At 40.3% G+C, this 14,020-nt stretch overlaps 1 protein-coding gene across 4 annotated transcripts in view; it reads right to left on the bottom strand.

Annotated features, from left to right (window-relative positions):
- Nucleotides 1–6,302: 6,302 nt before the first annotated feature.
- Nucleotides 6,303–14,020, bottom strand: part of LOC136845768 (uncharacterized) — a 489,838-nt gene continuing 482,120 nt past the window's right edge. For all 4 annotated transcript variants that reach the window (XM_067116022.1, XM_067116021.1, XM_067116023.1 and 1 more), the window contains 2 exons: nt 6,878–6,982; nt 6,303–6,653 (listed from right to left, as the gene is read on the bottom strand). In XM_067116022.1, the coding sequence (XP_066972123.1) occupies nt 6,421–6,653; nt 6,878–6,982 (338 nt within the window). In that variant the 3' untranslated portion in view covers nt 6,303–6,420. The remainder of the gene's footprint in view (nt 6,654–6,877; nt 6,983–14,020) is intronic.

The raw sequence follows: 14,020 nt of genomic DNA on the forward strand, positions 1-14,020 counted from the left end.
GCTCAGTTTTATTTTATCATTCCCGTACATAGAAATATACTTTACAGAATTTGAGACCTTATGTTTTCTTGCAACTGTGATGTCTACTGTTTTTTAAATATAGGAGGAAAGAATATTTGAGATATGGTCATTAGGGGTATACCTGAGGATGTAATTTAGAAACTTGTATTAGGCTGAAAGCAATGTGTGTGATGCATGAACTTCTTAAGATTTATTAGGTTACGGGTCTTTTCTGATGAGTATCTTTCTTTAGGATATATTTTACGATAAAAAGTATGTGTTAGCTCCAAAATTTTGTGTAGAGTAGTTATTTTGTATCTGCCATTTTCAGGAAATGCAAACATCATGTTTGATGTTCATAGAGCACTTAGAGTAATATCTCTGAGGAAAAGAGATGAGGCGTTGGTTTTTGTAGCTTGGAGACTTGCTATCTTTTAGAGTAAAGTAATTTATTTTGCCCATTGGATGATTCATATGATTCTAAGATTATGTATTTTTTTTATTTATGAATCTCCAATGACTAATAGATTAGTTTTGCATCCTAGCTTTGCTTGTTTTGATATCTTAGCTTTCTTATTCTAGGTGTTAAGTTCTAATCAATTTATTTATTACCTCTGTTGCACTAATTTTTTTCTGTGCTGTTAATAGTTATATTCTTGCAATAATGCTTGCATTTCTATCTAGTATTTACTGTAATAGCTAGTTTTTTCTAGTGGCTTTTGGAGCCCTTCAGTAATACTATGATGAGGAATGTGCAATTTTTAGAAAAATATGTTTCATTTCTGGTGAGGAATGTACAATTTTTAGGAAAAATATTTTCTTTTCTTTCTTTCTTTTTACAAACCCATCACTTTACAATGGGCTGTGTGTGCATCAAGTCCTTTTCCAGGCAAGCTCCAGAAGGAGAGTCCATCACAGTCATTTGTACAGTCAGGCCCTAAAGCTCCTTAGTGGCAGATAACTGTCATTCCATGTCTCTTCTGACCTTAACAGCAATAGATGAGGGGTTGACATGGGGGGGCACTTTTATTTGCAAAATGATGTGTTTGCACTAAAAGAATCAATTTTATTTTTAAAGAATTTGCTGGCTTCATGACAAAAACTTATCACTTCATGAAAGCCTGAATAGCTTTGTAAGTGGGAGGCAAAAACCTATAACTTTATGAAAGCCTGAATAGCTTTGTAAGTGGGAGGCCCCTTGCTGCTCTTCAGAAGTTCTTTATAGGGCTTTGGGGCAAATGAACTACTGACTGAAGTGGCTAATAGTCCAGAAGTTTTATGGTGTAACATCTTTATTATTATTATTATTATTATTATTATTACAGTAAACCCCCGTATTCATGGGGATGCGTACACACACCCCTGCGAATAGCTAAAATCCGTGAATACTTAAAACCCCTCTAAAAACACTTAGAACTGCCAATTTTGATAGTTCAAACACAAAAAAAAATCTCTAAAAATGCTTATACCTGAGTATTTTAATAGTTTTATCACAAAAAGTGCATTTAGTCATGAAAATATGAAAATACAGTAATTTGTGAATATTTCTCAGTGAAAAGTACCGCGAATGGGCGAATTTTCCAGGAATAATGTGTATACAGGTAGTCCCGGTTATCGGCAAGGGTTCCATTCTGAGTGTGTGATGGTAACAGAAAATCGCTGCTAACTGAAAATCGGGAATTTTGGGGCTTATCGGCGCCAAAAAGTGCTGATTTTCAGTTATTAGCGCCTCTTTAGGTATGTATCAGCACCAGTACCCAATTATCAGCACCAACAAGTGGAAATTGGTGATTTTTGGCGCTGAAAATTGCTGATTTTCGTCGCTAAACAAGCTCCGTAAAACCGGATCGCTGTTAACTGGGGACTGCCTGTATAACGTTCCACAGAGAAATCTGTGAATAGGTGAGTCAGAATCATGAGAACGTGAATACAGGGGGTTTACTGTATTATTATTAGTGTAACTTGACCACCGATTCTCATCTGGTTGAATGAATAAATGTTATGAAATGAGCTGTACCTTGTTATTAAGGTTTTGGGTTATACTGTACTGGTTAGGCCTGTTCCAATAAAGCAGAAACATTTACTCTCTCCATATTGTAGATACTAATACCCTGGCTGTTCACTCTGTGAGTAGATGACCAAGGTTAGAAAGCAGAGGAATCATAGTCACACTAGTCCCCTTCTCCTCTGAGAAGTTGTAAAAACTTGGTCAGCATCCACAGGAGGACCAATAAACCAAAGGATGTTTGTGTTAAGTCTTACAGACAGAAATGTACAAATGAATTGGAAGCCCTCCTTGGGGCAAATGAAGGTAACCTCCATATTTTCCTTTTAAAAGTGAAGGTGGTGTATGTAGCATTAACTTAATGACCCTGACACCATTAAGTTAGATGCCTAAGTTTCAAAGTTCCTGCTATAAGCAATTGGAATGAATTCTCTAAACATAAGGTATGATGTTCTAGTTATTTCTGTTTTATGCATACTGGTGAATAAAAACAACTGTGACTGTCCCCCCCCCCAAAAAAAAATCTTGAATTTGCAAAGATTAATCACCACGGTCCTTACTTTGCAAAGAAGTAGGTCATCTTCATTCCCAAGCTGAACAGGTAGAGAGGGAATGACAAGCAACAGAGCAGGGTTAGGCTGGGATGAAGCTGTCTGTGCCTTGGTTACAAAGCCTGGTACATAAGGCTGGTCAATGCTCTTCTGATTCTTTGTGTGATAGATTTGGCCAGATAAGGTAGGCATGAAACTTAGCTACCATCTTTATGAAAGTATGCCCACTGAAGATGCAGTCCTCAGGGTAGAATTTTTCAGTTAAGTCTTCTTAAGTAGCTCATATATGTACTGAGCTGGACTTATGGTTCAGAACCAGTATTAAGACCTAGGCTAAGGCTAGCAGGAGGACAGTCTTGAGTGTGAGATCTCAAGCTGAGGGCTCCCTCAAGAACTCATACCACACTTCGAGTTAGGATTTGAAGGACGAAGTTGCGTCCCAGTCTGGTAGGGTGAACACTGTGCTTAGCGATAGTTGAGATTACATGCGAGGCCCCTGTGTGTAGGGGTAGCCCCCAGTAATCTTACATGTCAAACTATCTCATTATTTGATGCTGTTAGTGAACCTGATAATGTGTTAATTTCACACAACCTTTTTTTATACTTTGTAGTATGCTACAATTAACCTTATATATCTAATATATCTTGAAAATATACAGGCCTGAAATATCAATGATTACAAAAATGAAAATGCTGAAAAATAATATAGCATGACTCGTGCATGACACATTACTTAAATTTCATAACTAAATTTTCATCTGAACAATATATAGCACTAATCTTCCTTACTGATTCATAGACTACTAAAATTTAAACATTTGTTTTATTGGACTTTCCTAGGAGTTGTAGTAATCACAAGTTTATTTAAGTGAATGTATTTTTCCAAAATACAAAAGAAGGGTTAGAAAAAGGGAGCTTTTGACTGTTTGCACATGGGTCCTCTTCAGTTGGCTGAAGAGGACTGTTGTGCAAATGGTCGAAAGCTCCCTTTTTTTAACACTTTTTTTGTATTTTGGAAAAGTACATTTGCTCATATACATTATTGTGTCTTTTTATTTATTATTTCTGGTCACATTATAGTGATGCACCATAGATAAGTTTATTTATACTTATACCATATTCTTCACTTTACAAATTAAGGGCTGCTCAACAAGCCAGAGCCCATGCCAGTACTGGCAGCTCCTTGTTTTTAGTTCTGCATATGTCACTTCTGTTTTAAAGATCCTTTCTGTTGGTAATATATTCAGGATCCTTTATGCAGAGTCCTCTTTGTTCAAAGGATTCCATGTGTGGGCTATTATTTGGTAATATCACTGGTAGGTGTCATGTAGGCTCTGTGGCATTTTTAGATTCATTTCAGAGGTTGTAGAGCCCTGTGAAGAACACTTTTCTCAAAAAACAGGCACATAATCTGGAGTTAATTTGATGAGCCTAGATCAGTGCCCCTACTCCTAACTCTTGTGAGAAGGAAGAATGGTTGCCTTTAATGGTCACTGCAGAGAACTTCCTCAGTCTGCTGAGGTAAAGCAAGTAATTCATTACTGTACATGTGGGATACAGTGGTACCTCAACTTAGCAGATTTCATTACTTAATGGACTTGCCCTAGTCCAATAAAAATATTGAAAATATTTTGTATGTACCAAAGAAGTGGGAAGAGCTCTCACCCTTGGTGGATAATCTACTAAGTACACAAGAAATATCAGATGGAGGATGAATGAATGAATGCATGTAACCAAGGCTTTCCTGTTTGTGTTTATGAGGATGGATGGTGAACAAACAAATGAACCCTTGTTGACTGATGCATTTCTGGCTGCACCTGAGGGGGTGGACAGAACAAACACATGCACACACATGACCAGCACTTTCCTCTTTGTGCATCACATTCGGAAATGATATGCACTTACTGTGACCCCTCTCCTTCTCTCTCTTTACTTTGCAGTCTATTTTTTTTTTTATTTAGGGTTATGTTTCAAAAGAAACAGTAGTTATGTTTTTTATATTGTATGTGTTTTGTGTACAGTATTGTAAGAATAAGTAGGTACAGGTATGTAAATGTATATTTAGAAGCCATTAATTTTGCAGATATATCTGAATTTGAATGATTAATTACAAAATAGTGATTAGTATAGGCTATTCAGTAGAGTACTTTGTTTGCAATTGCACTAACCTATAAGCTATGCAAGTTGTCCCTGGGATACTCTAAAGTGTAGGTTATTTGCCAGTCTTTGTTCCTTAGTGGATATTGTTCCTGAAAGACCCCAAGCTGTCCATTAAGGTGACGCTGCAGTGGTTGTAAATGGATTAAGGCCCTGATTACACAAGCTACAAATGAGTGACACCTAAGACTGGTTTGCTTGGATTAGAGATAATGTTGCCAGTCATTTGCAAATGATGAGGCATTGCTTGGTAGCCACCATGCATGAATATTGAGCAGATTGAGTTTCTTATAGAACTCCTGAAAGTAAGGTTGACAGAGCACCTTCTTTAGCCTTGGAGTGTTCTTGGGAGGTCCACCAGGAAAGCAAGGTCCAGGAATGCAAGCTGCTGCAGCTAATTTGTGGCTATCAGTGTCATCTGTTCATTGTTGATCTGGCAGTATTTATAAAACACTGGTCTAATTAGGGAGGAGGGTGAAAAAGTCTATGCTGTACAACCTCCAGACTGTCCCAAGATACCATGAAGGCATCACTGGTCAATGCTGTCTGGTCTTGCATGGCTGTACTGTAGCTTAGTAGCTTGTAGTTGAGACTGATGGCAAAAAGGTCTATTAAAGGTGTTCCCTACAGCATGCTGCAGACCTCAGATTACAGGGACCACTTAGCATGAAGAACATGGTCTTGCCTGCTCCTCAATGTGTTTGCCAACACATTTGTTAAAATATCTGGAGACTAATGTAATTTTTACTTACTGTAATACTGAATATATTAATTTTTCAGGCTTGAATGTGATGTAAAAATTTCTTGCCAAGCTTTCTGGGTGTAACTGATTACACGTTGTGGGATGCAGATAATTAAACCTTGAGTAATTTAGCATTCATTTTGAGAACTCTTTGTATTATTTTTATTGTCTAAAGAATAACAAGACATTCATTGTCTATCATTTTTAATTGTGAAGCTGCTATGTAAAATGTTAGTCTCATTAAAGGCATAAGACATTTTAAGGGCAGTTTAAGAAATCCACAGATTATGATTTCATAGTTTATTTTGCATTTGGCAAGATGTACAGGTTGTGAATCTGGAGAGGCTGTTAGTGCTTCCTTACTTCCCTGAGCTGTGATTAATAACTGGTAATACATATGTACACAAGGTTACTCTTTGATGCTGTAGTCCTGTGGTAAATCCTACCACATTTATCATTATTGTTTAACTGAGTATGTGTCAATGAGCTACAGTAAACAAATGGTGTTTTTAATCCTTTAAAATGATTTACATTGCTACTCTGATAGCATATGCATACAATGTGGAGCTCAAGAGATTTTGAATGAAAAATCTTATCCAGATTTAGATAGGTCAATGTAAGTGGCCCTAAACAACTAATGTACATTAAGTGTTTGTGCTGAAAAAGAGCTTTTATTTAAGCAATCTTAGATGAATGCTGAATGGGGAGGAAAACTGCAATAAAAAACGGACTTCAGCACAGAAAATTAATGAAAATTATCTGACACCATGAGGCAACAATATTTTTACTAAAAAATATTGAGAAATAAGTAAAATATAAAAAAGATATGGTTTTGTAAGACAGGATCTGCAAGATTTACAAGTATTTATTTGAGTCAAGTAACAAAACTATTATTCATATCATATAGGACAGGTCTCATCCCATACTTTTTAAAGTTAGCATAAAATAAAAAAAATCTCTTGTCTCTAGGTTTCACCTTTAGCAGATGACACTTCCATCATTAAGTCGCAAGGGATGGTTTCACAAGGAACTGGGTCTTCAACCATCTTTAAAAGCATATCTGCTATGGACTTCAAGTCTCTAGGGAAATAATTCTTTGTAACAAACCTAATTATCTCTGGTCCTGTTGGGATTGCCAATATGATGCGACCAAGTCCACACTGCCATCGTTTGATACATGACTGTAATTTCTCAGCACCTGAAAATACTGTAGTATTAGCATCCTTTTTCCACAGAGAGAACAAGAGAGGGAGAGAGTACAGCGCTTCCATTTCTAGAGCTACTATTACTTGGAAGCTAAGACTACTTTCCTTTCTTTTTATGCTCTAAAATTTATATAGGAGAAATGCTTCAGCTATATGTACAGTATACTGATCATTCTAATTAACTTTATTTTCAGTCATTTGACTACCTTCATCTTACCTGTCGGTGAAAATAAAATGTCAGCAAGAGAGCGCAGGAAAATTCTGGCATTTTCTTGAACATCAGTGAAAAGGAAAGTTTGCATAACCTTCAAAGCTGCAGATTCTGAAAGAGTAGTTTGAGCTTGAAAATGTCCATTCTTACCCCAAATACCATAACATAAACATTATGCCATGAGAATTCAAGATATTCTGAAGCCTTTTTCTCTTAAATAGAGGGCATTTATAGTAGTGATGGCAAAATAAACTTCCAAGTTTTGTTTCTAACCAGTTGTTCTCACTGGCTTCAAGAATGTGTTGTGTTGTGACTCAATATTTTAAGAAGCAATAATGCACTAAAATGAGCTATATATCCAGAGGCTATATACACTCAGTGAAACTTGTGACACTGGGTTGGTAATGGAAATTATTTGAGCTGATATTCTAGATAAATATTTCCTGTCCTTTTTTCAAGCCACTATACTCTGTTTCCTTTCTTTACCTCTTCTATGCATATAAAAAAAGGATATGATATTCTTATGGGCAGCTGTATGTCCGTATCTGTTCAATTACTTTAGGCAAACTGGAGCAGTTACAACTAGGGTCATCTTGTGACTGCAGAAACAATGCAAGCTAAAATAAAATATCAAATGCACATTTTTTTATGAGACATCCATTCACCAGTGCATGCATCATTAACACTTTCACACCTTACTACCATTTTATTCTGGCAGAAATTGATAAAAGTTAAGAATAATAACTTTACTTTAGTAATTACATATGTCCAAATGCACAGTCACTATTTGATTGTAGACTACTGTTGCAAAATGTTGTACGCCCAGCCGAATTACTGTCAGTTCCTTGAGGTTGATGTGCCAGAGAATCTGGTCCTGGGACCATATTCCGGACACTTCTTTGTTGCCTAGAAGCGGCCCCCAACCTAGATCCGATACATCCACATAAAAGTCTAGGTTGGGGTTCAATGGGAGAAGGGGCTTCCCCTCTGACAGCCTGTCTTCTGATCTCCACCATAGGAAATCCTCCTTTATTTCTTGTGAGATCAGAAAGACAAATGTGTCTGGATGAGCTTTCCTGGCCCAGCTGGCCTGCAGGTAAAACTGAAGAGTTCTTATATGGAGCCTTCCTAGGGAGATAAATTGCTCCATGGAGGCTAAGGTATCGAGAAGGCTCATCCATTGGTTGGCCAAGCAAGTTTGACGGGTGAGGAATTCGTTAATTTTCTTCAGGCATGGCTGAATTCTTTTGGGGGATGGAAAAGCCTGAAAAATCTGAGAGTTTATCATTCCCAAATAGAGAATCGTCTGTGATGGAACCAGCTGGGACTTCTGGAAGTTGATTAGCAGACCTAACTCCTGTGTTAAGCGAAGGGTCTTCAAAAGGTCCTCCATGCACCTCTCCTTCGACGGTGATCGAAGGAGTCAATTGTCTAAAAAGAGAGAGATGTTTATCCCCATTAGATGTAGCCTTGGGGAGTGGAGCAAGGACTTGAGCGAATACTTGCGGAACGGTCGAAAGGGCAAAGCATAAGGCTCGAAACTGGTACACTCTGTTGCGAATCTTAGGTACTTCCTGGACTCTGGGTGTACAGGAATGTGGAAATAGGCATCCTGCATGTCTATGATTGCCATCCAGTTGCCCCGATGAATGGATGACATGACAGACAGACTTGTTTCCATCTTGCATTTTGTCATTTTGACAAAGAAATTCAAGCGCTTACGTCCAGTACTGGCCTCCAACCCCCTGATGCCTTAGGGACTTCGAAGAGACAGTTGTAAAAGCTGTCCAACTTGACTTCTTCGACTCCTCAATGGCTCTCTTTTTGAGGAGGGATGAGACTTCGTTCAAGAGGGCCAAAAACTTCTTGGATCCTACTGAGTAGGCGGTCAACATGATGGGCGTGTTGACTGAGGGGGCTTCTCCCTGAATGGGATGGAGTAGCCCTCCTTCAGCACTGACACAATCCACTCCTCCACTTCCCTTGCACTTCATCTCTCCCAGAACAGGCAGTTCCCGGTTATTGGCGGGGATTCCATTCCTGATGGCATGACAATAACCAAAAATCGGCGATAACTGAAAATCAGCGATAACAGTGCCGATCTCCAGTTATTGGCGCTGATAACTGGGGATCAGCACCAATAACTGGGGATCGGCGCCCGATAACTGGAGATCAGTGCATATCAGCGTTGAAAATTTAGTTATCATTGTCGCTAGACAAGCGCCGAAAAACTGGATCGCTGATAACCGGGGACTGCCTGTAATGGAGGAGCCTGGCTCCTACTGGCACATGGAGGAAAGGATTCTCATTTCCGACCAGAGGGCTTGGAGGAGGACTTCTTAAACAGTCAAGACAAGAATCACAGGTTCGTCCTGGGTCTTCATTGGGTTCTTGTTCTGCCCACAAAAGGGGCAGTGGCTGAAGGAAAGAAATGGTCCTGGTACTTGCAGTCGAAGGATCCCTAGGGTTTCTAGATGAACGAGCTAAAAGATCTTGCATGCTTTTTTCTTTTGAAAGCTCTGAGGCAATGTCGCTGACTGCAGATTGAGGGAAGAAGTGCTGGCAGTTGAGAGGAGAGTATAAAAGGGCAGAATTCTGTGAAGCCACGATGTCCTTCGTGGTGATCGAGCACCAGAGCTCTCTCTCTTTTTCAATACTCCCATGGCATAGAGAGAGGCTAACTCTACGAGCCATCGCTAATGCCCTTACCAGTGCATGACAGGACATTCAACCAATACGCCACAACATCCTCAGGTAACAAAGAGCAGTTCTTGATCTTTCAGCCTAATGCACCCACTGACAGCCTAAGAAGCGTATCACTTCGAAAAATCTAAAGATTCTCCAGAAGGTGGTCGAGTTCTGTAGGGGAGAACATCACCTTAGTGATGGCAAAGGCTGACCTCCAAGATGGGTCGATAAGCCCAAAGACGTACCCCTGGGAGGAGGCAGCCACTCCCAGCGAGGGATCTTCCCCGGTGTCATATGAAGAACACCTCCAACGCACAAGATGAGAAGGGGGTAACTAAATGAGGACTTCCCCTGCTCTCTTTTCTCTGAGAGCCAACTATCCAGCTCATTGAGAGCCTTCCTAGCAGAAGATGAGAGCACCATCTTTGGCAGCCTGGAGGAGTTGGCAAGCTTGTCACTTATGAAGAAAGTCGAAGCCGCAGAGGCCAGGGCAGCAGGCGAGAAAAATCCCAGGAAGTTTTGCAGTAAGTACTCCAACAAGGATGCATAGGCTGACAGAGGGGAGCTCTGATCCACATCACCTTCATATACTTCCTCCGATGAAACAGGAGAGATGCAACTCCTTAGGGGCCTGAGCAGATGAAGGCTCTCTCTTAAGAAGACTTAAGATGTTAGCCAGCTGTCACCGAATAGGTGCTAACAATGGGTCCGTAGTATCAGCAGCAGGAAGCAAAGGACTAGCTGTCACCAAGTGTTTGGCATCTGGTGTCAGACGCGTTGGAGAATGTGCCAAGTGTTCCATGGAAGACAAAGTACGTCTGTGTACTGAACTCTTGGGCGCTGCAGGATGCTTGGGTACTGAAGGGCGCTTGTGCGCTAAAGGGCACTTGGGCATAACTAGAGGCTGTGGCGTTACTGGGCACTCGGGCGTTGCTGGAAGCCTGGCTGCTCTTGGGCGCTCATGAGAAGGAGGAGAGAGCTTGGCGTACAAGGAACGTCTTAGTGTGGATGAACGTCTGGGTTCCAGCACAGGACATTCTGGAGAAAAGCGTTCTGGGGAATCCCAAAAACTACATGAAGGTTGCTGCAGGGGCTCTCTGAATCTCTTATAAGGCACTGGAGGGGAGCGGACCTTATCCATTGTGGGCCTTTTCAGTGGCTGTGATTTGTCACTACAGTACCACAGGCACCTCTTCTCAGGGCTGGAAGCCTCAGAACTTGAGGACAGCCTACTCACTTCTGTCTGGATGCCTTTCCAATGGCCATCCTTTGTTGTGACCTGGGACACTGTATCCACTATTAACACCATCTTTGCATTGAAATTACTGACAATCTTCAACTCAAGGCTGGCAAGGGGGTCAGGTTCGGCAGCGAGATAGCTGGGTAAAGGAGCAGGTTGAATAGTCAAAGGGCTGGGAACAGGGTACACAGTGGGAGCAGGCATAGATAAAGTAGGAATATTATCATCAGAAGACTTTGCAGAACTATCTACAGTCTTGCTATCTGCTGTCTTACTCTCAGCTCTAGCGGCCGCTTTACATTTTCTACCCCTATCCAGCTTGGCTAAATGAGACCCAAAAACCATCCATTTTTTAGCATCCCATTTTGAACATTCATCACAGGTTAAATCAACTGAACACCCTTGTTCCCTTACATTCCATACACGTAGTGTGAGAGTCATACTTTGCTTTAGTGAGTCTTGTATGGCAGCTAGTACCATCAGACTTACAACCTGCTTGACATATGACCATTCGTACTTACAACGGTACTTCTGGCAGTGAGGCTGGGTGGGCTGATGCATAAGAGTACAAGCCATATGACAGCTGACCACTGAGTTACTGGGCAACATGCCATCTCAGGAGAGCTCTCTCATCACTCAGGCAGCATCAGTTCGAGTTACCCTGCCCTGTAGACTGAATTGCAAATTGATTTACGTTGAAGTCGACTTCCTACATGCATGCAAGAAACTAACCCCGTTGTAACTCTATGCCTACCTGTACAGAATATATGTTACATAAATTATTAAAATATATACTGTATATAGAAGTACATTATGGTAAAAAGACTGAAACAATGATTGTACATTACATTACTGTACAGTACTATATTGGTACTTTATATAGCAAAGGTTTTATATTATGCCCTATCCAGTATGTCAGCCACTTTCTAAGGTTCGACTTACATTCACTTTAACTTACAACTGGTTGGTTGGGACCAAGCTCAGTCGTAAATAGGATGGTACTTGTAACGTAAACTAGTTGCACTAGAGTCAGACATACTAAATTTAACAAGTCAACAACAGGAATCTTAATCAATGTCAAATTGAGGAAAAAAGTCCTAAATTGTGAAAAAATGGTCTTACTAAGAGAACCTAACAAAAATACAAAGCCGTAAGCCACCAATACTTCACCAAAAGAAGAATCTCAAATGGAAAAGTGCCGAAAACCAAAATCTAAGCTGACCACTCACAACTGAACTACAGTCGAGAGCCAGCAGAAAACAACTAAGCTCTCTGCTGAAGTTGTTCCTCTCTTACCCTGAAAGTGGGCGGGGTCTAATCACCTACACCGACATTAGCGCTGCTGCGAATTAAAAAAAATTTTTAAGCTGCTGGCAAGTGAAACAGTAAGCAATGTAATTACTTGGTAAGTTACATATATAAAAACTATAATTCTAGGTCTGAGAAAATGTCTATTTTAGAAATGGACAAGTGTGAAGTTTTCATAATAAATTTACAGTACAGTGAACCACCCATATTTGCGGGGAATGCATACCGCACCCCCCGCGAATAGCTAACATCCATGAATACTTAAAACCCGTCTAAAAACACTTAGAACTGCCCACTTTGATAGTTTAAACAGAAGAAAAACCCTGTAAAAATGCTTATACCTGAGTATTTTAATAGTTTTATCACAAAAAGTGCATTTATTCATGAAAATTATATGAAAATATAGTAATTAGTGAATATTTCTCAGTGAAAAATACCGCGAAATGGGCGACTTTTCCGCGAATAATGGGTAGATATGTTCCACAGAGAAACCCGCGAATGCGTGAGTCCGTGAACTGTGAGAACATGAATATGGGGGTTTACTGTAATATTGTAATATTTACCTGAACACCTAAATTAGCCCTGGTCACTGACCAGCCCGAACTATATCCCCAGAATTTTACCCACAAAGTGGGTAATTAACTGTCAGAAAATCTTGTCAAATGAGTTACCTGAGGTACTGTTGACAACGCTGCTGCAAATACTGGCCGTCAGAGGCCGACATCCCCAGTTGAGTCACTTACTATCAAAAACTGAAGTGGGAGGAGGATGGGAATCATTCAGGTGTTCAGGTAAGTATTACAATACAGTATTAGTTTTATTATGAAAACTCCATATTGCAATACACTCCCTGAACACCTGAATTAGCCCGATTAACAAAATTTTAATGGAGGTGGGATCAATCTAATTCAGCCCGACCTGTCAACGGAGAATTAGCAGGTAACTCATTATCAACCTACTATGTGTAAATGTATGTCACCATATAAATCAATGCTTTCGGTGAAGAGACATGCTGGAGGGAGACCCATCTAGGCTGTGGCACGCCCCCTTTTTACAACCACAGAGATGGTAGCTCACTGATCTGCTCTGCATAGGATATCTATTTAGTCATACACTCACCATATCAATCAATGCTTTCGGTGAAGAGACCTGCTCCAGAGTATTTTGATCGTCAGTCAGGTCAGTAATGTCTCGGTCCGTCGACCTCCCATGTGGCTCTTCAGAACCTCTCATGTATGGAGGAGTATGATGAACCTCCCATGTGGCTATTCAGAGCCTCTCACGTATGGAGGGGAATGAAGCAGTGTGCCGAGCTGCTGATCCTCCAGATAAGGCCCAACGATTGAAGAGCGAAGAAGTGTCTCAGCGCCGATGAAAGAGCCTAGCCTACTAGAGAACCCCCTTGGACTCTCAAAGGAAATTATCAAAGACTAAGATATTTAAAAACATACTAAACCTAAGTTCATGTGATTACACTATTACTGCTGCCTAAGATCCTCAAGACTAAAAGGAATTCCTCTATCTGATTGACATAAGAACCTCCACACTAAGAGAATACCACCTCAGCTAAATGAATGCACCCTAGATAATAAGAGTTAGCCGCTACACATGGACTAAGAGAATAACCCTCCGACGAGGCGAACTGAATGTCTCTTAAGTAAAAGGAAGTAAACACTGAGATGGACTTCCAAGTAGCTGCCTCCAGAATAGAAGACACTGAACAATCCCTTAGAAAGGAAGATGAAGTGGCCATACTCCGAACACTGTGCGCTTAGGGTAATACAGAGCCTGAAGATGATGAAGAAGAACCCCGAGAAGCCTGGGAAATCATCTCCCTCAGAAAGTAACTAATCACATTCTTTGATAGCGGATGGGAAGGATTCCATGGAGAGACAAGAAGTGTACGTGGACGC

Source organism: Macrobrachium rosenbergii, chromosome 14 (genome assembly GCF_040412425.1).
Source record: "Macrobrachium rosenbergii isolate ZJJX-2024 chromosome 14, ASM4041242v1, whole genome shotgun sequence".
NCBI lineage: Eukaryota > Metazoa > Arthropoda > Malacostraca > Decapoda > Palaemonidae > Macrobrachium > Macrobrachium rosenbergii.